We start from the raw sequence: 26,291 nt of genomic DNA on the forward strand, positions 1-26,291 counted from the left end.
GAGAAGCTACCAAGGGTTCCCCTGGGTGTACATTTCTGCAGGACCATGACTTCTAATTGTGATACCTCAGAGATGAAAGCTTGCTTGGAGTCAAGACCCCAACCATAACTAGTCTCAGAGACTTGGGGAAGCTGAGAAGACTACCTATAATAATCCCAACAGCCCTGTCCTCTACAGTTTTCCTTTTCAACTTCCTAGATTTAGCTTGACTGAGAAAAAGTCCTTGTACGATACGTTTGTTGCACCTCTCTTAAGAGTGTCCTAAACCCAAAGGTGTGACTTGTTATTTTCGAAACCCAAGTGTTAATCACCAGGCATACAACACAAAGTTCATAGCCATCCAGAAGGGAAATTCTGTTAGTAAACTTACATCTTTTGAAACCAGAGACCTTTTCTTTCTTCCTTTTCCATAACAGTTAAACAGCCGTTTCTCAATTAAACACTAAAACTAGTACTACTAAAAGCACTGGGTCTAAGCAAAACAGCCCTCTTAGACAAGATTTCGGGGATGGGTGAAAAAAAATAACTACACTACTAAAGAAAAAAATATGTTATATTACAAAAACATTTAAACTAATATTAAACTCTCCTATGAAGAAAATGGAACTGCAGTACTTAAACTGTAGAACATTATTCTTACTCAGTCAAAAGCCTGAGTGCTCTTGAGCAAATAAAGATCTGGAGAACTGATGGAAATATTGTGCGTTATTGGAGCAAGGGGGGGGGGGGGGGGAGTGAAAATGGAAGAGCTTACTAGGTTCCAAGTTAACTGCTGCATGCAGCTATCAGTCCTAAATTTGAAGTGGATTGAATGCATCATCCAACATAAAAGGCTTTTTCAATTTACTTGATTTTTTAGCAGGAAGGAAAAATATCACATGCAGCTTGCTTACTATACTGTTTTGACATATCTCTAATATCCATTCTGGCACTGCAATACCTCTAATTTTTCCTCATCATACAACTAAGCCATGACTTTCAATCCAAGCAATGAACAATCAGATACCTAAACTCATATGTAAAGGCGTAATAACTTGTGTGTAGCAATTCCTTTTATATCTTGGTCACAGTTTATAAGATGCTATTCTGTTCACCTGGTCCCCATCTCACAAAATAACCACCTTTACTTCCCTGTGTGCAAGACAATGATTGCATCTTTGTGCATTAATACCCACACACCAATATGACAACTGTCAAGACCTCTACTGTACAGGAAAAGATGGATCTTTACTGGATGCGGGGGGTCTGTGTTTTGGCACGTGTGTCATAGCAGAATAAGATAATGTGGTAACATTATCACATAAGACTGAAAGGGTTCCACACAGTAAGCTAGATCTCTTGCAACAAGTTGCTCAATACCTTATAATGGACTTTCCTGCCTCATGCAATTTATCATCTCCAAGCTCTACTTTTGGTTCAATAACATTCTCCTTCTGTCGACGATTCTCTAAAAGTGGTGGACCACGCTTGTTAGGAAACCGCCTCCCAAGATCCTGCAGTGGAAAAGAACAAACAAAACTTCAGTTTAATCCTGTAGAAGTGTACTAAGCTGCTATGCCAACCCTAATAAGCAAAACTCAAAATATTAAGAAAACTAAATAGCTTTAATAGATTCATATAGTGTTACTAGCCTACCGACCTGTGGGGGGCATTTATAAGCCTAGCCAAGTTTTCCTGAAAGAATAATTATGTCCCATTTCCAAATAGGACACTGAGGGCCAGGCATTTATAAAGTACCTCATTCCATAAGGCACATGGGTGCCAGGCCCAGTGTAAATTTCCTATTCCCCATCCACTGGTCTAGGTTGTGCTTAAAGTGGACAAGACAAACGGAGCTTCACATGAAAGCCTGTTCCATAGAAAGGGCAGTCTCTGGGACACATCTGTCTCTCCAGCAAGTTCTGTTCAAGTCACAGTCAAAATTCAGATCCTTAAACCTTGTACTTCTGGTACTCTGACTTACGAATATGTAGGAGATTCATAAGTGCAGGGCTTGTGGATGCCTTGTAAGCCAGGCATAGATCTCTCCTTGGCAATCTGTAGGAGAGTGAGTAGAGGGAAAGGGCCTTAAGGTGCTCTGCATAAGGCAGGTTTGTTATGGCTTATATTCTTCTTGTAAGGAACCTTTGAGGTCGGTCAGGTTGCTGCATATGCCTGGTCAGGTACACACCAAAGGGAGCACTGTACTCTATGACTGGCCTAATAAGGGCAGAGTATAGTGGAAATGACCTCTTTGAACCTAGATGCCATGCCCTTACTTATAAGCTGCACTGTATAAAAGGGATTTCCTCACCACTGTGGCTACCTGGTGGTCGAAAGTAAGGCTATTGTCTACGTGCGTACTCAGATCCCTGACCACTGGGTCTACTCTTAGGGGTGCATTATTAACAAGGTAATTAGCCAGAATGTTTGACTTCCCAAAGGGTACAATTATATATTTCTTAGCATTGAGTATTTAAACAAAGATACACTTAGGCTAGTACAGTTCCAAAATTTTCAAAGTCTAACACACTGCTGCAAAACTTCTCAGAAAATGGATGGGATTCTGCAGAACAGTTATGCTCCTGCCTTTGTACCCAACCAAAGCCTACAAAATGGCAATCCTTCCATTTCAGGTAAATAAAAAGAAACACACTTCAATGAAAGACATTACTTTGCTTCAACCCTGTTACAGTACTAAATTCATACCATAGGGAGAGACAGTTCCATTAAAATTTCATATGCACATTTCTGTAACTTGGCAACAAAACAGCTTTCAACTTGATACTCCAATGCTATTCCTTTATCTTCTTAGCTGCATCACTCGACACTTCCCAAGCAAACACCTCTCAACACTTCCTAAGCATCAAACACCTCTCAACACTTAGAACAGTATATCTCTATACAATCAGTTAGCTTTCCTTGAATTTAGCACACAATGTACTCGGGATGAAAACTGCTCATCTCATTCTTCTGCATAAATCCCATTAATCAACTCTATTATCAAAAGCATCCATTAAGTTCCATTAGTATGTGGCACAAATTCTGTATCACTGTGGCTGACGAACTCTACATTTACTGAGCATCAGAGTAAACACTTCAATACTTACAAGATCATAATCACTAATCGCATAACTATGTGGGAGTGAAACCTGGATGCATCTTTCTTCCACTAAAATCCTATAATTCATCCTCTCAAAGACATCAAAACTCATTGTAGCCCTGCCTTCATTTCTACCATGAAATGTCAACACCATCTAGAGGGGGGGGGGGGGGAGATTTTCTCCCCTCACAATCTATTTGTTGTATAAAATCCTGAACCTCTTCAGAAGAAGAATCCATTTTTCTCTTCACAGAAAAAGCTGAAGTGGAATGGTCAACAGCCCGACTAGCTTGGTCTGCAAGGCTATGGAGCGCATCATCATGGATCTCATTAACATTAACACTGGTAACATCCAAACACTGGACCCTACCCAGTTCGGCTTTATTAAGGGCAGATCATGCCTCCTAAACCTGGTGGACTTCTTTGAGACAGTCACCAAGGCTATAGACTAGGGAAAGGTGGTCCACACAGCCTACCTAGACCTTGCAAAGGCCTTCAACACCATTCCCCATTCTGGTATTATAGACAAGCTCACCAGCCTGAACATAAACCCCTACGTCATGAGATGGGTTGCCAACTGGCTCATGGACAGAACCCACATGGTAAGAATTGCGGGAGCTAGGTCCGACTCAACCGGTTACAAGTGGTGCTCCCCAGGGCTCAGTCTTAAGACCCCTCCTGTTTGCCATATACTTCTCAGAGATACAGGCAAGCACACGAGGAATATGGCTGACCAAGTTAGCAGACAACTGCAAACGAGGGGCTATAACTGACTCTCCAGCTGACACAGACATCCTCCAAAAGGGTCTCACTGAGACAGACACCTGATGTCAAAACCATTGCCTCAAGCTAAATGGCAAAGAGTGCACAGTCATCCCCTTTGGAAAAAACAAAGTACCCACAAACTACCACATAGGTGGTAGCCCCCTAAAGACAGAAGACCTAATAAGGGATCTGGGGACATAGGTGAAAAATAATAAATAGTAATCTCTCCTTTGATAATCACATTGCCAAAGTGGTTAGAAAATCCTTCTATGTGGCCCACCTAATCACAAAAGGGTTTGCATCCAAATCAAAAGAGGTCATTGTGCCCCTCTACACATCACTCCTCAGACCCACTACAGAGTACAATGCCCCATTTGGGATGTACCTTACAAGACACCTGCAACAGCTGGAAAGACCACAGAAGTACCTCACCAACAGGATCACTGGCCTCAAACAGATGTCCTATACAGCTTGACTGATGAAACTCCAGCTGTACTCAGTTGCATACTGCCTACTCAGAGGTGATCTCTGCCAGACATACAAGGCCATGTCCAACCCAGAACTGATGGACATGTTCCACCTAAAGAAAACCATATCCCCTAGAGCCACACTCTCTAGGGATCTAAACCTCACCACAATAAATAGCACGTGCTGGAGAGATAGATTCCTGTCCCAGAGACTTCCCATGGTCTGGAACAAGATTCCAATCTACATTAGGCAGAGCTCCTCACTAACACTCTTCAAGAGAAACCTTGATGAGTGGATGGGAAACAAAGTTTACCCCGGGGATCACTTCAGTTGGTCTGCTGGACAGAGGCACAGGGAACTAATCTAATGGGGTGGCGAAAGCAAACACATTCCCACTAGGCTTATAAATGCCTTTGGGTAGATAGCCTAGTACCTGCCTACAAACCTATGAGCTAAGCCCAATAAATCACGGCTGTCCAAAGTAACAAAGACATGAGAAGATATATATCTAAGTTTTTGCTTCTTTTTGACAGCCATTTCTGAAAATGCAAACCCAGTTTTGCAAGGCAAACCCCCAGAAGACAGACATTCAAGTCTGGCTAGGCAGAGGGGTGCTTACTGTTCCCTTTTCCCAGAACTGATTAGTGGTTTCCCCCTGCCCTCCAAGGGTACTCAAACAGCTTCGGAGGATATGTCTAACCCCCTTGTCCATGGCAGCTGTAAGGACTATAGTGGGGGTAGACCAAGAAAAAAAAAATTAATGCTCTGAGCAACCAGAAAAATTGCCACAGCAGAGTTGCCCATCAGTGGCTGATGCACTCTAACAGCCTGCTATTGCGACAAAGGCTATGTTCTTCTTTTTGTGGCGGGAAGAAGGAAGAATTGAAGAACTGGTAGGTTGCTCCACAGTAAAGCTAAAAAAGATGTATTGAGATACCTGGCAATAGTAATCGGTAAAACAGACTAGTAGTGAAAAAAAATGCAGTTGTTTATGTAAACTTACCATATCAGCAGATGTTCAAATGATAAATGCTGTGGTAGCCTTAGCTATATGGATTATATCCAGCCAAGGATATAACAACTGGCCAGCTTACAAAGCTTCAGGACATTTTGATGCATTCCAACTGACAGGCAGCTCAAGCTAAGTGGACTAAAAGACAAATGTGACTGCCAAGCCCTTCTGAGCTTTCCAGCCAAATGAGAGACTGAGGCTGACTCTGGTCTGTTCACAAAGGGATTCAGCTGCTGACCCAAACAGGGGTCTATTGAAGGGGAATATCTAGTTTAGGGAGTACTTGTATCAACCTTCGGCACCATGGTCTGTTGTATAGAGGGAGAAGATGGAACCAAATGGATAGATGTAGCTACTGTCGGTGCAAAGTCGTGGTAGATACTGAAATGGGTTGAGTAGGTTCAACAGTTGATGGCACCAATGCTGATTTAGTTGTCTTCAATGCCGGAGCAGAAGATGACACTTTTGGTATTTTTGCCTTCTGAGCCAAAAGAAACTGTCAGAACCCGGGATTTTTGAGATTTGGAGTCACAACTTGGGGGAAGACGGTACTGAATGGCTCCATTTTTTGCCTCAGGCTTCAGAGATTTTGAAGTCTTCACCTCAGACAGAGCTTCATTAAAGGGTCACTTTAACAGTCCTTTTAGAATTAACTTCTTTCGTCCCTCTGCAAGAGTTTGGGTGCTAAAGCCCTTACAGATATCACAAGGGATTTCCAAATGAGGGACACCCAGACAGTAGATGCAAGAAAGATGCCCATCCAAAATGGGCTTCTTTCTGCCACAATCCTTACACTGTTTAAACCCGGAGGGCCCTTTTTGTTTCTCTGCCATGTTGACCATTTAGTGCATACGACACACACACACACGTAGAAAATGGGGGGGAAGGTTAAAGAAGAGGATCAATTAAGTATATAAAATTTTTTTTTTTAATGAGATATACCAACTATGTTATGTGAGGAATACCCAAATGGGTAAAGGAAGGGAAAGAAAGCACAACAGAAAAACACCAATGATGGTATTAAAGGGTTACCAACAGCAAGAAGGAAGAAGAGGCCCATTACCAACAATAGTAAAAGAGAAATACCGGGAGGTAAAAAATGGGGGTAGAAAGCTCCAAAAGGGTCACTCACACAACAAAAAAGTCTCAAACGACACCAAGTATTAAGGAATTAGAGAATTTTAAAGAAATATAATCCAAAACATAAGAAAATTCTTAAGTACTTTGCTGAGAGCATTGCCCGACTCGTCCAATTTTCTATGTGGCAAACAAGATCTGGGGTAATGGGAAGAGAAGCAGTAGGGTTAGAGCCTTAACTTGAGAGTTTTTGGCTGGCACGAGCTTTGTATAATAGCCAAAATGGTTCTGAGAGATTGGAATCAAATCCATCACTCAAGAATGAATGAAGACTGACATCAGATCCAAAGTTTCTTACTTCCCTTCTGGGTCTTGGAGAAGACCGCCGGGGAGTAGAGAACTTGATCCCTACTGTGGAAAGAGTCTTACCTTCCTGCTCACTATGGGTTAAGGTAACCTTAAAAGATGGACCAAACAAGGCAGAGCCATCAAAGGGGTTGTGTGTTAGTGAAATATGCCTTGAAAGGTTCCGAAACCCACAAAGGTGAAGCCAGGCATGGTCTTGAATGGCAATACCGGTACCTGCCACTCCAGAGGTGGCCTCCTCTGAATTGGAGAGCAACCTCACCGAAGTATTCGCCATTAAAGTCAGAGTAGACAGGTTCGAGGAGACCAGCTTAAGACTTTCCAGAGACAACTCTGTAAGGGTAGTGGTAAGCTCCAACACAAAGTCCCTCTGAAGCAGAGCAAAATGAGCCAAATAATTAGTTGCGCTCAGTTCGAAAGCAGCTGAGGTAAACACGTGCTATCCAAAACGGTCAATCGCCCAGGACTCCCTGTTTGAAAGATGGACCAAGGAGCTTTGCTCAGCTAGCTCCTACTCAGTAGCAGTAGCCACCACTATAGCATTAACTGGGACACCTTTGCTCCAAAATGTTCTGTCTTTAGAAGGACTAAGAAATCTGTCAGCTTTTTTGGTAACAGGCTCCACAGTGTCCAGCTCCTTCCAAGCCCTGCTGGTGATCAGGTCCATCAGCAGGAGGGGACACCCAGGAAGAAGATGGGCCAGTCTCGAAGGCCTTCAGGTACACGGCCTCCTCCGAAGATGGGGTGGGAGAAGACCAACCATCTTTTTGCTCGAGAATCTCGAGGACGTCCCCGAAGGACACTTCCTCAGGTGGAAGTCTGGGGGACCAGTCTCCCTCCTTAAAAGTAAATATTTACTACTAGATAACTAAATTTAAATGAGAAAAACCCCCAAAAGAAAAAAAAAAACACTTATCTGACTAGCTTGAGATCTAAAGACCACATCTGAAGTGCTTCAGTGGCAAACATCTGAGGGCTAGAGGTAACAGGGAATTATGGGAAGGGGAGGAGCTTGCGCACTGATCTGTCTGATAGTTGCCAGCTCGGATCACAGGTCAGATCCTAGACCCATTTGTGATGAATAAATGACACGGACAGCATCAGATGTAATGTTTGAAAGGAAAGAGGTAACCAAGTAAAACAATTTTGTTCTTAACATTATTTTTTATAAAATATTATATACAATACAGGTTATACAGTAATGCTTTTTCAGTTTTTGTGTGTGTGCAATAGATACACTAAAGTAAATAGGTGGCCTTTTTCTCTTCTTTCTTTCCGCTTGTTCAGTTTTAAGAAATGTGGGCAGTGCAATGTAAAGAGAAAAAAAAAACGATATGCTTTTTCTTACTTGTGCATAGGTGAATGACTGGATTAAGGCCCTTGGCTTGATCTAAAATATGGAAGTGGAAGCAAGTAAATAAAAACACCAAGTGTAAAGAAAAGTTTTTCCTTAGCAAATAAATGTTCACAGTGCAACACGAGATGCTTGTAGCTCAGGGCAACTGTGTTTACGGTTCTCATGTTTCTATGGAGGAAAGGTGATAATGGCAATAAAAACACAATACTTTCCTTTTTCAAAGGCTTTCTGAAAGCATTCAAGTTGTTTTCTACATCTGGGAGGGGAATAAAGATAAGACAAAAAAAATACAATGCTTAGTGTAAGTAGAAGCACAGGCTGTACCGTACATCTTAGCATGGATAACCTTTATTATAGGTTAATTAAAGCCTGTAAGCATAGCAGTCAATCTAGGAAAATTGAACGTATTACAAAGGTTATACATTGTATGAAAATGTACATACTTTTTGTGTGCTTGTATTATGTTCTGGGGGTTGTCTGAAAGTTTTCAATAAAACAAAGTCTTGTAACAGCGTGGCATAGTTTCAAATGGATATGAAAAGAAACCGATATAAAAGATCAACCTGCCAAATATTACTGTATGCATACAACGCAGAAAGCTGACACTAGACATTTATAAAAAATCTGTTATTTATAACAGATGGGAATAACTTATCATAATGGCAACACTTTCCATATTGTCTTTGTGTATACCTGTGAAGCCATTCACATTCAAAAAAGAGAGAGTAGTGAATTATATTCATAAATGGAAAGTGCAAGTAGCTATGCTAAGGAGACGCATTTGAAAATAAGTGAGCATGTGAATTTGATACAGAAAGGGTTTCTGGATGGTTATTCAGCAGAATATCTGGGCCAAACAAAAAGGGGAGTACTTGTATTAATTGCTAGAGAAGTTCCAATAGTGACAAAAAGAGGAAAAAAAGATAATAATGGTAGATTTGTTGTAAGGGGCTACTGGCAGGGGAGGAAGATTACAATGGTATGCATTTATATTCCTCCTAAAAGTGCTACAATACAGGTTCAGAAAATCCTGGGAGAAATAAGGATTCAGCAAGGAATATTACTAATAGGTGGGTATGGAATTTGATTTCCAACACTGAGGATGTGTTTAAGGGGCCTAGAAGGGGAAAATATGACAAAAAGGTAGATTCTTGAAGAAGTTCATTAAAATATTTGGTACGGAACATGTGAATTCAGTAGCAGGAGCTTGAAGAGGCTTTACATATTATGTACATGAATGGGGCTAGGCTATACAAAAATTACATTTCACAAGAACATGTGCATTTAACTGAAAGTTCTGTTACACATGCAATAACTATTTCAGCTCACACACAAATAACGAAAATAAAAATCCAGAGTAATGAAATAAAAATGAGACACTGGTGCTTCTCCATCTATCTGTTAAACAGACAGGAATTTCCCCACCTGTTAGAGAGGAATTTATGGAACAGGTAGTTGAAATTATTCAATTATTAGGGAAGATGGACATTTTTTCAGAAGTTATAACTAGTGATTGGGATACACGCAAAGGTGGAGTTTAAAAAATAGGATAAAAATAAAAGAAAAAGATATGATTAACAAGTAACAAGAATTATTTAGAAGAGCTGACAAAGGTTGACGTATTTCAGAATAAGGGGGGTATCAGAGAACAAGAAGAGACAAATGCAAAGTGCTAAAGAGAAAATAAGGGAATATCTGGATAATATGCATGACTTTATAAAGATTGCTTTTAAGCAACTGTTTTTTGAAAATATCTCTAGCACAAAACTTTTAGCACAATGACAAACAGAAAGTAGAAATAGTTGTTGCTAAACTTTAGAAGCCTGTAACAAGAAAAATACCCAGAGATCCAGTAAAAGTATTAGAGATATTTTGGAAATGTTCTGAAAATATGTATGAAGCAGAGGACTGTAGAAATCAAGAAAAAGCATGGGCGGAAATATTTAGGGAAGACTTAGCTATGCCAAGGCTAGAGGTAGATGAGGCTCAACAATGAACAATTAAGAGGAAATAAGATAAGACAAAAATGGTGATGTATAATCAATCTGCAGGAAAGTCTCCAGGAATAGATGGTATACCTGTGGAAGTTTGGAAACTAAGAGAAGAAAGTGATAAATATCTGGAAGGTTTTGTTGAACAGTATTTTAAAAGGAGGGGGAGCACCAACATCCTGGAAGAACGCTGTGGAGGCTGTAATAACTAAAGATGGTAAACCAAAACCAAATTAGATCCGAACCAGACCAAGAACAAAATGATATATCCAAAGGCTCAACAGGAACAAAAAATTCAAAATGACTTAAATAAAACTCTGTTTTAATGAAATAAAAAATTCCACATCAAGCGCTTTTGCCTGGAGGCATACCAGGCTTTTTCAAGATAAAGATAAAGATGGTAAAACTCCATCAGACCGAGTTTCATATTGGCCCATTTCAATTTCAAATCAAAATTATAAAGTGCTTAAATCTATAATAGCTAAAACAATGGCAAATATGTTGCCAAAATTGATCGATATGAATCAATCTGGTTTTGTTGAGGGGAGGCAAACATTTAACAGGGAGGGAGGGTGGCTTAATGGCTAAGGTGTTTGCCTTACAAACACAAGGTGCAGGGTTTGTGTCTCAAGAAATAATTGGCTAGGCTTAAAATGGCTCACAAGAGCAGTTAGCTTAGTACTAAACTATGAATTATGAACCTATGAACAATATTAATAGAACAAAGACAATCCAGAAGGAAGCAGAAAGTAAGAAAATACCACTGTTGCTCATGGGTCTTGATAAAGAAAAAGCATTTGACAGAGTAAGATGGTACTTTATGAGTATGGCAATCGAAGCATTTGCATTCCCTAATACAATAATACGGTGAATTAGGTTACATGAGGGATCGGAGGCAAAAATTAAAGTGGGAGGGTTCCTCTCTGATAAGTTGGGTATGAACAGGGGAAGAGGTAGGGGTGGTCTTCTCTCCTCTTTGTTGTTTGCATTATATTTAGAGCCACTGGCAAAGAACATAAGGGACTCAGAAATTCAAGGATATAAATTGATATGGTAATCAGGACAAAATTATTTTGTACGTGATAAAACCAGAAAACGACATCTCATTGTCTTGGAACAACTGAGACAGTTTCAAATCTTTTCAGGATATAAAATTAATGAAGACAAGACAAATGCTATAGCTGTAAACTATGTATCCACACCAACACATGAATTGGTTCAGCAATACCAATATTTAGGGTCTATATTAGTTCACCAAAAGCACTTTGCAGTGAACATGCATTCATCAATCCTAATTCAGTGAAAATCACTTCCACGATTCGCTGAATACTGCCAAGGCAAAGAAATGCTTGCCCCACAGCACAACTTTGCAATTTTCACCACTGTAGTGCGATCTCAGAGTTGGTATATATACTTGGGGGGGCACAGCCCTCACACTTGGATGGGTTAGATTTAGCTAGATGCGTTACCATTGTGTTGCAATGCAAGTATTTCATTGCCCTGGGAATACTCGGCAAATCGTGGAAGAGATTTTCTCTGAATGAGGGTCGATGAATGTGTGTTTGCTGTAAAGTGCTTTCAGTGAAATAACAGAGCAAATATCTATGGGGACAAGATGGGGCTAATAATTCTGTTATGGCAGCTAAGGATATCTGGAAAGAGACTACATAAAAGATAATACAAAAACTGAGAAATTAGAAGCTTGTGTTTATGGATATCGATAGCAAGATACAAGTAGTGAAATATTTTTAGTCTCTTTAGTTTTATACACAGGTCAGGCATATTTTTATCAACCAGAGAAATTGTGGACAATAGAGTTGACATAATTAATCTGAGAGGGGGAGAGGGTAATGGTCATTTGGGATAAGTAGATCCTTCCAACAGGACAAGGTGATATGGGATTACCTGATTTGAAGGAATGTTTTAGAGCTACATGGTTAAGGCTCATATACATAAACAAGCAGAAAGCTATAATTTAACATGGCAAGTGATAATGATGAAATGGGGAAAATTCAAAAAATAAGGAGGAAGTGGGATTTTGGATGCAAACCCTTAACAACAACAGCCATAGAGATTATACTCAAAGTAGCAGAAAGTATTCTAAGAAGTAAACCAACATCAGAATGGAGAAAGGACATTTTGCCAATAGGAATGACTTCAATTAGAGTACAGAGAATAGGCAATATGGATCTGGAATTTACTCAAGAAAACTGGCAAAGGAACCATGGTATTTGGAACAAATACCTCAACAGGCAAAGGTAATAGAGTGGGAAGAGACCAACACAACATATGGATTGCAGACTAGAGACTGCATTTTCTATCAGTATTAATATCAGAGTACAAGCAAAGATAAAGGGCTAGGGGAATCCTAAGTGACAGACTTGCTCTGGTAGAGTTTTTAGTTGAATCTGGAACAGAAGCTGCTGCTAAAAAGGCTAATTAGTAGAGCATATAAAATACTGATGGTAACTACAAGGTCAGACGAGGTTAAATAAGTTTGAGAAGAGAGACTGGATAAGCAATTCACAAGGAAACAATTGGAAGACATATGTATGGCTCCCAAGTATGGAGCAAATTCTTAAAAAAAACTTTAAAATTTTTGCTTGGAAGTGTTTGCATATGTATTTTTATACTTCAAGCAGACTCCAAATATCTTTTCATCAGATAGTTGCAAATGTTGGAGGCGTGATGGGTAAGAAAGAGGTAACTGGGAACATACGTTTGGGAATGTAAAGAGCTGGCACACAAGCTCCCTACAAAGTGCTCTGCCAGAAATACTAGTTGAGCAAATGGGTGTAGCTAAGGAAAATTTTTTTATTTGTTTTGAGATGAGATACAGCAACTGCCTAGACATAGTAAGGCCTTGTTGAGCTGAATTCCTGTGCCTCCCCCACTTGAAGATGTACCACTTAACTGTGACATTGTCTAAAACAACTTGTAGAGGTCCTGGAAACCTAAGATAATTCACTGACTGCCTTGATCAGGGCAACCATGCATACATACAACTACTTCAACCATGGGCATTAATGCTCTTCTAGCTTGCCAATATACCAAAACACTTGTTCCCATTGTAAGTGTCCAGGCTGTTCTTAAAAATATCTACACTAGTACTTGCTTTAATGCAATTTGGTAGCATGTTCCTTGCATCAGCAACTCTGTCAGAGAGCCACTTAGCACACTTCTCATTCCTACAGAATCTTCTACATAGGCTGTCTGATGATTCCCTAGTACTTTTTGATGACCTCAAACATTCCCCAAGGTAGTGTCTCTAAATGCCCTATACACCCGAATAAGATGTCCTCTTAGATCCCTGTAAGAGACGCTGTACAAGTTCAGATATTTTAGTCTTTCATAATATGTTAAGTTTTCACATCCATAGATGCTGTTGGTATATTTCCGCTGCACTCTTTCCAGTTTGCTCATGCTTGTTTTCTTACAGGGTTTCCATATTGTTATTCCATACTCATGCTTGTTTTCTTACAGGGTTTCCATATTGTTATTCCATACTAAAGTTTGGGTGTAATGTAACAATGATGTCACCATTTTTGATTTCCTAAACATTATAAATCTTTTTATACAACCTACAGTTCTATAACTCATTAAGCAACTGGCTGATAGGATTAAAAAACTCATAGCTGGATCTACCCGTATGCCAAAGTCCTTAAATGAGTCTACAGTTTCAAACATTGTGTTATATTAAATATTCACTCATGTCTCCTAAATCTCATTTGCTTAATTTTTGATGCATTTATCAGCATATCATTCTCCTGTGCTCAAATGGTCAATTTAGTCAAGTTATTTTGCAGACACGCCTTATCTGTAACGTATGTAATCAGTTTACCCAATTTCAGGTTGTCTGCATATAGACTGTAGAACACCTTAGATGATAAAGTTAGGTCTGAAAGATACAATTTGAAGTTAGGGCCTAGGACAGAGCCCTGTGCTACACCCTGACTGTAACAAAGGATTTCACCTGTCCAGCTACTATATGATACTTGCCATGTCCTATTTGTAACTCATGCAGGTATCCATCTTAGACAGTACATCAGTACCTAGTTCTACTAATTTATTGATCAGTGATGTGAATGACCCCATCAAATGCGGAAGTTAAATCTATATAAAATGACATCACATCATTTTTCATTCATAGCTGTTATTACATTGTTATAGAACATTATGTCACAGGTGGCAATAGATCTATTTTCAACATATGCATGCTGATATATAGTTTCAAGTCCCAACCTATCCAATTCTGGCAATAACTTATCCAATATTACCTTCTCCATTATTTTTCCACAACATGAAAGTAGACTTAAGGGTCTATATGATTCTGGGTTTGTCCCACTCCCCTTTCCCTTAAAGACAAGTTTAAAAAGCGCATGTCTCCAATCTTGAGGAATCTCCCCATATTTATATGACCTAGTGAATAATAGCTATATTATTACCATAAATTCATGCTGAAGTCTTCTCAGGTCATTGTTAATAATTCCGTTTTCTCCCTGTGCTTTGTTTGGATCCAGTTTGCACAGTTCTTTCAATATAATCTAATTTGATTCCAGTATCTGGGGTTGCCTGGATGTCACTAGGACAACTTATCACCCCTTTGTGGAACCAAACTGTTTTGCATAAGATTTTGTAAATCTATCTATAATCTGTTGTGTCTGAGAAAAAAATTTAGAATATGCACACAGTTTATCAATCTGTATGTCTTAACTCCTTCCATACCTTGTGTAGCTAAAAAAAGGTTTCCTATTATGCACAATATCTTTATATACATTTTCTTCAAATTGTTCTTGATCTTCTCATACTGTGCTTAATCTGTTTGTCCATCTTGTTTACTTCAGTTTTCAACATTGTAGTTCAACCTCTATTCCATTTCTTATATTTATTCTCTCCCCTTAATGATATCTTGTTCTTACAGAAATATACCCCCCGACACTGTATGCCTACATCCTGATGTTAAACATTGTTTTGATTTTTTGCACTCAAGCAATTTCTCTTTCAAAACTTCCCACATTCCATCTGCAGTTTTTCCACTGAACACCTCACTCCACTTAGTTTTACATGGTGACTGTTTTGCTTCCATATAATCTGTAACCCTCTGTAAATTGGTTTAGATTTCAGTTTGGCAGAATTATCCAGCAACAAATTAACCTTTATAACCCCAAGATCAAAGTAGATCAATGGTGGTAAAACTTGACTTGAACAGTAATTTCTTTAAGAACACAAACAATGTCTCCTGGTATTTTTTTTTACAGTCTGAAGCAATTGTTGTTCCCGATTATACGCTGTGAATAATTTCCTTAGTAACATTGTTGAATCAATTTTATTCCAGTCTGTTTCTGGTAAATTTAAGTCCTCAGCTAATATTAATTTTTCCCTCCATTGTTTCATGCAATAAATGTATGAATTCCTTTAGGTTATCTGCACATGACTTTGGTGGTCTGTACACTCAAACAATTGTTATATGCTCCAGGGTTGTCTTTACTGTCAAGGTTACAGTCTATAGTAATTGGTGTTATCACTGAACATGCAATAATCACGGGTCTCAATTTATTTATTTTATTTATTTTACATTTGTTGACCGGGCTAGTCTAGCTGGATATATGTCCATTTTCAGTAGAGGCCCGGGGAGATAAGCTCCAAACAGTTCAAAATAATTTCTCATCAAAAGTAATACATGTTCATAATGCAAATACATTCTCACTAAAGCAGATAAACATACTTTAACTGGTCACATATTAATAATGTTTAAAAATGCAGAGTATTAGACTTGATTTAGTACAAACACAGTTACAAATAAGCATTCAGAAAGAATACTAGCATAATGCACAGTAAGTGTAGATACAAAGAAAGTTAAGAGAAATAGCAGTTACGTACTACATCTAATAGTAAAGCATGCCCAATAATTTTTTTTTTTTTTATACAGTAGTAAGTAATACTATGATGGAGAAGTGGATCAGTAAGATGTTAAGATGAAGTAAAAGCAGGGTTGAGAAGGTAGGGTTGAATCAAGTATCAAGAGCTAGTTGGTCAGTCAGGGTTCGTACATGGGCACATCCAATGTGTTTTGAGGAAGAACTTTAGGTTCTTTTTAAAAAGAGTTATAGAGGGAAGTGTAGAAAGTTTGGAGGGAAGCAGGTTCCAGGTTTTTCCGACAGTATTAGAGAAGAGAGTCTCTGGCCTTATTGTTTGCTTTGTCGATATTTACAAGAAGATTTTGAGAGGATCTAAGAGACTTCAGGTTATGGTAGGGGTGAATAAGAGTAGATAGTATGGGTGTTTTGGCAGGTTGATAAATTGTCTTATGGGCGATGACTAGTTGATTAAATTTCAGCTGCTGCTGTAATTCAAGCCACCCTAGTTGCTTTAGATCAATACAGTGGTGGGTTCTGAAAGAGTTACCTGTGGCAAACCTGGCTATATTATTGTAGGAGAGTTCTATTTTCTTAAGGTTATTTTTGAGAGATTAGTGAATATGGGTGAGGCATAGAGAAGAGTAGAGATTAGGTGGGAGTGGGCAATAGTTATTCTAGTTGCAGGAGTGAGGAAGGGTTTGATTCTGTAAAGAGAGCCTATTTTTTTTAATAATAGTTTTCAAAGTGTTGCTGATATGGGTGTTGAAGTTAAGGTTGTTGTCTATGGTGATACCTAGCAGTTTGGTAGTAAGATCTTGGGATATAGGCGTACCATTTTTAGATGATACAGTGAAGTCTATTTGGGGGGATTTACTAGTAGGTGTGAAAAGGAGGAGTTTAGTTTTTTTTGGGTTAAGTAAGAGAGAGCGTTGTGTAAACCATTGTTCTACAGAGTTAAATGTGTGCTGTGTCAGGCAGTCAAGTTCAGACACAGATGTGGCTGAGCAAATAAGTGTGGAGTCATCTGCGTATTGTATGCATGTAGCTTGGGGAACTACTTGGTGAAGGTCATTGATGAATAAAGTAAACAGGAGGGGGCCCAGTATGGACCCTTGAGGGACACCAATGTTAACAGGTAAATGGGTAGAGAGAATGGAGTTCCAGAGTACAGCTTGATGTCTGTTATTTAAGTAGGACTGGAACCATTTTATAGCCAGTGTGTCAAGTGACAGAGATTTAAGAATATGTATGAGTATTTGGTGATTAACCATGTCGAAAGCCTTGGACAGGTCTAAGAAAAGTGCAGAGGAAAGCATGTTAAGGTTACAGTTTTTGCTGATGGTGTCCGTAAAGGAAAGGAGGGCAGTGGTAGTGCTATGGGAAGGTATGAAACCATGTTGGGTATTGGTAAGCAAGTTATTATGGAGAAGGTGGTCAAGCAGTTGCTTGCGGATACACCTTTCCATAATCTTACATATGGGAGAGAGTAGGGCTACGGGACGATAGTTGGAGAGTTCAGTGGAATTTCCACCCTTATGAAGGGGAATAATATGGGAAACTTTCCAAAGTTTAGGGACACATCCTTCAGTGATGGTTCTATTGATTAGTATGGAGATAGGGTAAGCTATGGATTTGGCTGCTAACTAAGTATTCTGCGGGTAGTAAGTCAGCAGAGGGAGTGCATGGTTTGAGTTTTTGGATAAGGGAGAGAATATAAGCTGTTGGGACAGGTTGGAAGAGAAATGGAGGTGGTGGGTTTGAGTTAGAACTGGATATAGTTGTGTTGTGACTAGAGAGCTGACTGGCAAGAGTTTGAATTGCTTCGGTGAAAAAGGTATTAAAGGCATTAGCCGTTTGCTTGGGATTCTCCTTGTCAGTGCCTTGTGGGTTGGGTGTGACGGCTGTAGTACTTGCTGAATACTTGCCCAGAATTTATGTGGAGTATTACGATGGGTTTGCGGAGATTGTAGGCAATAGTTTTGTTTAATCTGACAATATTGTTTTTTTAGTCAAATTTCTCAGTTGCTTGTAGTGTTGGTGATCAATAGGGTTTTTAGTGAAGCGTGATTTATTGCAGATTTTGTGTCTGAAATGGATTTTTTGCTTAGTTTCTTTAGAGAGCCAAGGAGCAGATTTAGTTCTTATCCTAACAGAGCGGGTAGGAGCATGGTGGTTTAGTATGGCTAGAAACTTAACATTAAAGTAATCAACAGCTTCATCGAGAGAAAGGTGTTTTAAGGGGAACCAATTACATGCTTTCAGTTCATTCTGGAATAGATCCAACTTGGTCTTTCTTGGTTCTAATTGTTCTAGTAATGGGTTGAATGGGTGGATTGGCTTTGAGCCTGATAATGTAGGTTAGTGAGTGGTCACTTGCATCGTCAGGGAGGGTTCTGGCTTCATAAGTGTGGGGTTGGTAATTAATGAGTATCCAATCTAAGGTGCTTTCTTTTTTATTTGTCTTGTTTATTCTAGTAGGGGAGGTAATAGTTTGAGTAAACCCATAGAGATTAATATGGCTAGTAGGGTATTTGTTGCTGCAAGACTTCCAATCTATGTTAAAATCACCTAGGATTATGGTTTCCTGGGGTAGGTTTTGAGATAGCCAACACAGGATGTTTTTGATGGTAGTAATGTTATTTCCTGAAGGAACATAGATGCAGTAAGATATTGTAACCGGGTGGGATAACTTTGTTGTCTATAGTTGAAGGTTTTAGCCAAGTCTCTGTTAGCCAAATAATATCAAATGAATAGAGCTCCAAGAGAGCATGGAGTTGTGTTATTTTGTTAAGGCTACATGTATTAAGGTGAGCTATTAAGAGTGAGTTGGTTGTTTTTTTAAGTAGGGGGATGGCAGAGGGGTTTGGGTTGAAGAGGAGTGATAGTGGAGGTGTTTGGACCTGGGTTTGGGTGAATATCTCCATCCTTTAGGGAGAGTAGTAGTATTAGATATCTAGTGTTAGTATATTTACTTAGAAGAAATGGATGTCTTCTGGAATTGGGGAAGTCGTATCTAATGTGGGCTGTCCTATGGTATTTAGGTAGAAGATAGCTAGGTGAGGAAGTAATGTTGACATGGTCAGTGTGAGAGGCTAGAATTGAAGAGGTAGATTGTTTAGTAGGGTAGGGAAGATGTGAATATACTGGGTGTTTATAGGAGGTTAGCAGGTATGCTAGTATTAAAGGAGGAAGAAGTGAGAGCATGAGTAAGGTATGTAGGAGGACTAGGGTGGGTAGTTTGTTCATTGAAATGGGAGATATTAAGGTCTTGCTATAGGCACATTGGTAAAGGAGGTGTGGTGATGAAAGGCAAAAGGGTGTGGTGGGAAAGATAGGGAAATAGGGAAGATTAGTTAATGGTAATGTGGTTGTGATAGGTGGAATGGAGAAGGGGTGTGGTTTGGTACGTATAAGTGTAGGACCTCTAGGGGTGGGTGGGATTTGGGGGTAGGGGAGCGAGTGAGCCCGCAGGGCAAACGGAGTGGGTAGAAACAAAAAGAATAGAAGTTAGAGAGGAAACTATCAGCAGTGCAGGTAGCTACAGGTAAGAAAGGTAGGACCCGAGTTGGAAAGGTCTAACTAAAAGGAGAGCCAGTGGGGTAAATACTGAATGGGCACAAGGTGAGTATGAAGAGGATCAGGTCAAGAACATAAGAAATATGGTGAATTTACAGAGGTAGAACAGAGAGAGAGGCAGTGAAAAATGGATAGGATAAGGGTGCCACCTAGTGGGCAGATCTGGTATCGTAGGTAAGTGTGTAAGGGAGCTAACTGGTGTAGAACTGTGGTAGAAGAGATTTATAGTAAGAGAGGGTTTAGGTATGTGGAAGAGGTGTGTTGGCAGTCGGATAGATAGCGAGGAGGGTTAAAGGAAGCAGGCTGCTCAAGCTCACTGTGAACTTTGGAGCCCTGATGCAAGAAGTAGACAGGGGTCTGCTTTACAAGGTGGACTTAGTCCATAACATACTTTCTTCCTTCCTTGATAGAGGGTGCAGAGAATAAGAGGCTGGTAGATGAGGCCACTGGACTTTGGATAGGATTCAAATCTCACCAGGTAAGTAGTGGCTATATTAGGAGCAGGAGAATGTTGAGCTGGGTACAGGGGCAAAGACGCCAGGGCAGAGTGGACAGCAGCCAGGGACTTTCAAAAGGGAAACTAACAAAAGATCAATATTATAACACTATAACTATCTTTAATCCCCATCATAACACCTCCACCTCAATTTTTTTTTTTTTTAAAGAATGTCTGTTACAGTAGAAACATTTATACCCAGACAGAACTGGTTTACAATTACTGTTTAACCATGTTTCACAAACAATAACATCAATCTTGTGGGAACAAAGAAAATTTTCCAATAAAAAATTATTAATGCTCCTAGGATTAACAACCATTAGAGATGCATCAAATGTTGCTATCTGTGAACTGTTAAATTTTCGACCTGGCAAAAATCCTGAGTAGTGTTTTTCAAATATTGCAAAACATCTGCTGTAAAAATTCTCTTCCCTGATCTTCATAAATGCATGCCATCCTATCTGAAAAAGTCTGCCCAAAATGTACAGTTGCGTACACTTACCATAAATGTAGATGTTAAAGTGTATTCACTGTTGCAGTCATCACATTTGGGTTATCCCTGCCAGGGTACCCCTCAGTCAGCCCGAATACCAGAGGCTTAATATTTCTGTGTTGGTTGCAATCGCTCCAGGACTGACGTCAGGTCGTCAGTGTTATAAATTAAGGCAGCCAAAGCCATTACATCAGTTTTTCTTGCACTAAGTGTAAATAGCCCCCAGGAGGAAGCTAGGTTATGGTGGAAGAACACCACCAGTATAAAGTAAATACCATAAATCCTTGCAAGGACAGAGAGAGACAGAAATTGAGAGAGAGAGAGAGAGAGAGAGAGACAAGGGGGATGGCGGGAGGGAAACCAAGACTGCAACAGTGAATACACTCTTAACATCTACATTTATGTTAAGTGCACACAACTGTACTATGTTTTTCGTGTTTCACTGTTGCAGTCATCACATTTGGGTTGATTTCCAAAGCTGAAGAAAAGAGTGGAGGCATTCAAGAAGAGTGGTGGCTGGACAGGATGTGCTGCAAGACTGCTGAGGCAAAGCCTGCCCTGGATTTGGGGAAGATAAGTAGGTGGTAATGCTTGGTGAAGTTATGAACAGATGTCCATGACGCAGCCTCCAGTATGTCACTGGTGGGAACCCCTCTGAGGAAAGCTGCAGAGGTAGAGGTTGCTCTGGTAGAATGTGTCCTGACCCCCTTGCGGGGGAGGTTTCCCGTGCTGCTTGCAGCAGAAAACGATGCAGTGTTCTATCCATTTGGAAATGGTTTGTTTGGATATAGCCTTGCCCTGTGCTCCTGCACCAAAGCTAACTAACAATTGATCAGTCTTTCTAAATTATTTAGTTCCGTCTAGGTAGAATTTGAGCTGTCTGTGCACATTTAGAGAGAGTGCAAAATCCTTTCCCCTTTGTTTTGTGGGTTAGGGAAAAAGGTGGCCAAATGAATGTATTGGTTGAGAGCAACACTGGACACCACTTTTGGCATAAAGGAAGGGTTAGTCCCGAGGGAAACCCTGTCAACATGGAAAATGATGAAGGGCTCTACAGCATTTAGTGCCTGTAGCTCGGATACTCTTCTAGCTGAAGTGATAGCCAGAAGCAAGGCTGTCTTCCAAGAGATGAACTTTAACTCTGCTGATGCTACTGGTTCAAAGGGGGGCAGGGTGGGTTTTTCCAAAACAAAGTTAAGGTCCCAAGCTGGGATGGGTGGCCTTAAATTGTTAGCCCCTCTTAGGGACTGTTTGATTAGAGGGTGGGAGAAAAGAGGTGGCTCTGTGCTGAAATGAGCAGAGATGGCAGAGGCATGAATTTTAATGGAGAAGGCTAGACCCCTGTGTAGTAAGTCAGCCAGGTAATCCAGGATGAGAGGTAGGGAGGGCTGCGCAGTTCCATCTCCTTTAGCCTGGATCCAGGTGCAAAACCTTTTCCACTTGTCAGCATAAGACTTTATAATGCTAGGACGTCTGGCCTCATGTACAACATCTAGAACTTGCTTGCTTAGATTGCCAGCTTGTGCAGTGGTCAGGGAATAAGCCAGGCTGCCAGACTGAGGGTCTGCAATTGAGGATGCATGAATTCTCCACTCATCTTGGTCAGGAGTGTTGGGATCTGAGGGAGATACCATGGAGGCAGTAGTGAGAGGCTGCACAGCAGAGGGTACCAGTGCTGGTGTGGCCAGTCTGGGGCAATCAGGACTGTCCTCAGTTTTTCCTCCCTTATTTTGAGCAGTACCCTTGTAATGAGTGGTAGAGGGGGGAATGCACAGACCGAGAGCTTGACCCACTGGAATGATTGAGCATCCACTTTCCAAGCCTTGCTGTGAAGTTCCCTGGTGCAGAATTTGCTGAGCTAAGAGTTGGAGTGGGTAGCAAAGAGGTCGACCTTCGGGGTGCCCCATTTCTGGGTTACAAGGGTGAAGGTTTGCTGGTCTAGCTGCACTAGTGTGGGTCCAGAAGATTTCTGCTTAAGCTGTCTGCCAGAGAATTTAGAGAGCCTGGCAGGAATTGTGCTAACAGATGTAGTTGCATGGCTGAAGCAGTGTGCCAAAGGGTCATGGTGAGCCTACACAGAGGGTACAAGTGAGTCCCTCCCTGCTTGTTGATATACCACATCACAGTGATGTTGTCCATTTTGATCAGTAGAGGCCCCGTGGAGAGTAGGGGACTGAAGGCTGTCAGAGCTTGTTGAACAACTTGCATCTCTTTTTGGCTGATGTGCAGATTATTTGGTTTGGGGTCCACTGGCCCTAAATGCAAATGCCGTCAAGGTGCGCACCCCAGGCATAATCTGATGGGTCTGTGGTGAGCGTCTGGATGGCATGGGATTGTGAGAAGGGGAGTGTCTTGTTGTGGTTGCATACTGCTGCCCACCAAAGGAAATCTTTCCTTAAACAAGGCATCACTGGTACAAGATTTTCCATGTCTTGGGAGTGTTGACACCAAAGGCTTTTAAGGTACCATTGTAGTTTCCTCATATGAAGTCTGGCATATGGAATGAGTGGAATGCAAGAAGCCATTAACCCCAGAGCTTGCAAGATTTTCCTTGCAGATAACTGGGGTCTGGGTGGCTAGTTGAGAGAAGTAGGTTGTCACGTAGGTTTGTTTTTCTTATGCAAGGAATGCCATCTGAGATGCAGTGTCCAGGCTTGCTCCCAGGAATACAATTTTTTGCGTGGGCACTAGTTTGGATTTCTTTTCGTTGACAGTATACCCCAGGGAGGTCAGTAGGTCCTTTACAAAGGTCAGGTGCTTTAGCAGCTTTTCCTGACTGGCTACCTGAATCAGGCCATCATCTAAGTATGGGTAAATCTGAATATTTCTTAGTCTGCAAAAAGTAATGGTACAAGCCAGGCATTTTGTGAAAACTCTGGGAGCAGTGGAAAAGCCAAAGGGATGTGCAGAGAACTGAAAGTGCAGTGATCCTGCCCTGAAATGCATATATTTCCTGCAAGATTTCCTGATTGGGATGTGTAGGTAGTCTTCTTTTATGTCTAGGGTGGCTAAACCAAGCATGGCCCAGGTGCTTGCGTGGAAGGAGAGTTTAACTCCTAGGTGCAAGATCAGGTAGGCAGAGGGAGGGGGTGGAAGTGTAAAGTCATTGTGAGTTCTTACCATGAGGGGGTGGCTTAGCACTCCATGGTTTTGAAGAGGAGAACTCCATTGCTTAGATCTCTGCATTCCCAGGGGCTGCTGTCTGGGCTGAGCTGACCTAGAGGGGGAAGGAAAGGACCAGTGCTTGGAGAGGGGCAATGCCTACAGAATCTCAGTGGCTGGACCTGCAAGAAGTCTTTAACTGTTTGCATAGATTTAGCTTTTTTTCCCATCTTTTTTAAAACCTCCTCTGCCTTGGTGCCAAATAAGGTGTCTTTGTGCAGTGGTGCTTCCAATAATTTGGATTTGACATGGTGTGGCAAGGGGTGTTCCTTTAGCCAAGCATGCCTTCTAAGGACAGAACCAGTGACTGCTGCCCTGAGAGATGCTTCTAGGGAGTCAAAACCACACTGTAAGGTGTGCTTAGTTGCTTGACTTGCAGAACGCATTAACTCTTGAAACTCTATTTGCTGCATAAGCAGGAAAAGAACATATTTTTTGTTTGAGGAGTTTCATGGTATGTTGCTGATATTTCAGCATATGGAACTGACAATTTAGTGCTCTTATAGCAAGAGTAGCAGCGGTGTATACTTTTATACCTCATCTGTCTAATGCTCGGGAATCCCTATCTGAGGGGGTGGGATTCTTAGCAGAAGTTGCTTTGATTCCTTTAGGCGCTTGGGACAGGACCTCGGGGTCAAGCAGTAGGATTTCTGAAAATAAATTTGTGAGAGTCAGAGACTCTATAGTACCTGTCTGGTTTCCTGGGAGCAGGAGGGTGGGTGTCAAGAGTCAAACTGGATTCCATAAAAACGTCATCCACAACATCCAGGACAGAAGGAATGGCCTGAGGTCTGTGCTGTGGAAGATCTAAGAATTCTCTAAGTCTTTTTGACTGAGGGTAGTCCTGACATTCCCAATGGAAATGTTCCCTTAAGGTACATAGGGTTTCCCCCAAAGGAAAATTCCTTGGTTGGATAGGCTGAAGGGATGGATTCCTCTGCATCAGAATCCTCATAAGCTGAGAAGGGGTTTCATATCTTCATATTCAGATGAATCAGAGTCATCGGACTACTGCTCAAATAAAACTACTGGGGACAAATCTCTCTTTTGGAAGGGGTAGCCTGGCTTCCTCTGATAAGCATTATAAGGTCTTCCGCCATTTTAAGAATCTGAGCCTGAGACAAGGAAGCAGGTACCGGAGATTGGGTTGTCGGTTTCTTGGGTGTGGTTCGTACCCGGGGCCTTAGAAACTTAGTGGTTTTGGAAAGAACGGTAGACGCGAAAGCAGTCATCCGTCTGTGTTGAGAATCGGTAGTGTGAGGTACTTCAGAAGCTGGTGCCTGCTCAGCGGCTCCGGACCCAAAGTAGAGACATCCGCAGGATCCTTAGTCGATGAAGAGTCTCACGGCATACCGGACTCTGAAAGGGTTCCTGTAGCGGCCTGCGAATCCACAGACGCAGGCATCAGGGGCTGCAAAAGCACCTCACTGAGGACAGGAGAGCTGACAACTAGCTTAAAGGAAGTGTTGGCAGTTTTGGACCTGTGCGGTCTGTCTCTGTCTTTATCTTTACATTTTTTCAGAAGATCTACTGTCGGATGACTTACCGAAGCCATATCGAAATTCGAGGACAAAGTGAAAATATCTAGTTACAATAAGGGCCTGATGACTTATAGTTCTAGTGTTGAACAAAGCACAAAAGTGACAGCAGGGGACGTCGTGGTCTGGGCTTAAGCAAGTGATGCAGTAAGAATGAAAACATCTGTGTGGTATTTGCTTACCACAGGCAAGACAATGGTTAACTTTTTCTGACATCAGTTAGAGCAAGAAAAAAGGATCCCAAACGGGGTACTAAGCTTTAGAAGACTGCAATTTCAATATGGAAACTAAAAAACTCAGGTAGCGGCCGACAGGCACTCGTGCAAACTGCTTCTGCTTCGGGCTCCTCGGCAAGAAAGACTGATGTAATGGCTTCTGCTGCCTTAATTTAGAACATTGATGACCTGACGTCAGTCCTGGAGCGACGAATACCGATGCATAAAATACTAAGACTATGGTATTCGGGCCGACTGAGGGCTACCCTGGCAGGGATAACCCAAATGTGACGACTGCAACACAAACACTAAGAACATTTAGGCTTGGATGCTGTGCACATTTCCACTTTTTTTAAAACAGGGCATTTTTTCCACATAGGTATTTCCCAAAAAATCAAAAGACATCTCTTTCATATTTATGTGCTTGCTTGTGTCCTAGGTGTCCTACATACCTTGCACTACTATTCCCCATGAAACTGCTTTCCAAGCAAAGCCTGATACATCTGATATGACCAAGTACTAAACAACGTAAGGCAGATGTCTGCTCAAAAAATGTAACTGCACCCAACATTCCTCATAATTTTTATTCTGACAAATTATGAAAGTAACATGTGAGCCTGACAATTCAAAACCCCTGAAAATCACAGTTGCAGAAGAATACACTATTTTCCCATGCCCATCACTAATCTTCTCACTCTCAGAATGACTAGGATAGGAATTAACTGTTTATCAGCAGCAGGAATAAAGCTATAGCTACTGGGTCAGGTTTGGAAAGCGTGTATAAAAACTTAAAAATATGGAGGAAAAAATTTTTTTAAAATACAAAAACTTTTTT

At 40.9% G+C, this 26,291-nt stretch overlaps 1 protein-coding gene across 4 annotated transcripts in view; it reads right to left on the minus strand.

The window, feature by feature from the left end:
- Nucleotides 1-26,291, minus strand: part of MAN1B1 (mannosidase alpha class 1B member 1) — a 1,711,419-nt gene that overhangs the window by 1,345,393 nt on the left and 339,735 nt on the right. For all 4 annotated transcript variants that reach the window (XM_044058051.1, XM_044058053.1, XM_044058050.1 and 1 more), the window contains exon 5: nt 1,360-1,493. In XM_044058051.1, the coding sequence (XP_043913986.1) occupies nt 1,360-1,493 (134 nt within the window). The remainder of the gene's footprint in view (nt 1-1,359; nt 1,494-26,291) is intronic.

Source organism: Protopterus annectens, chromosome 16.part0, assembly GCF_019279795.1.
Source record: "Protopterus annectens isolate FY-2018-M chromosome 16.part0, PAN1.0, whole genome shotgun sequence".
NCBI lineage: Eukaryota > Metazoa > Chordata > Ceratodontiformes > Protopteridae > Protopterus > Protopterus annectens.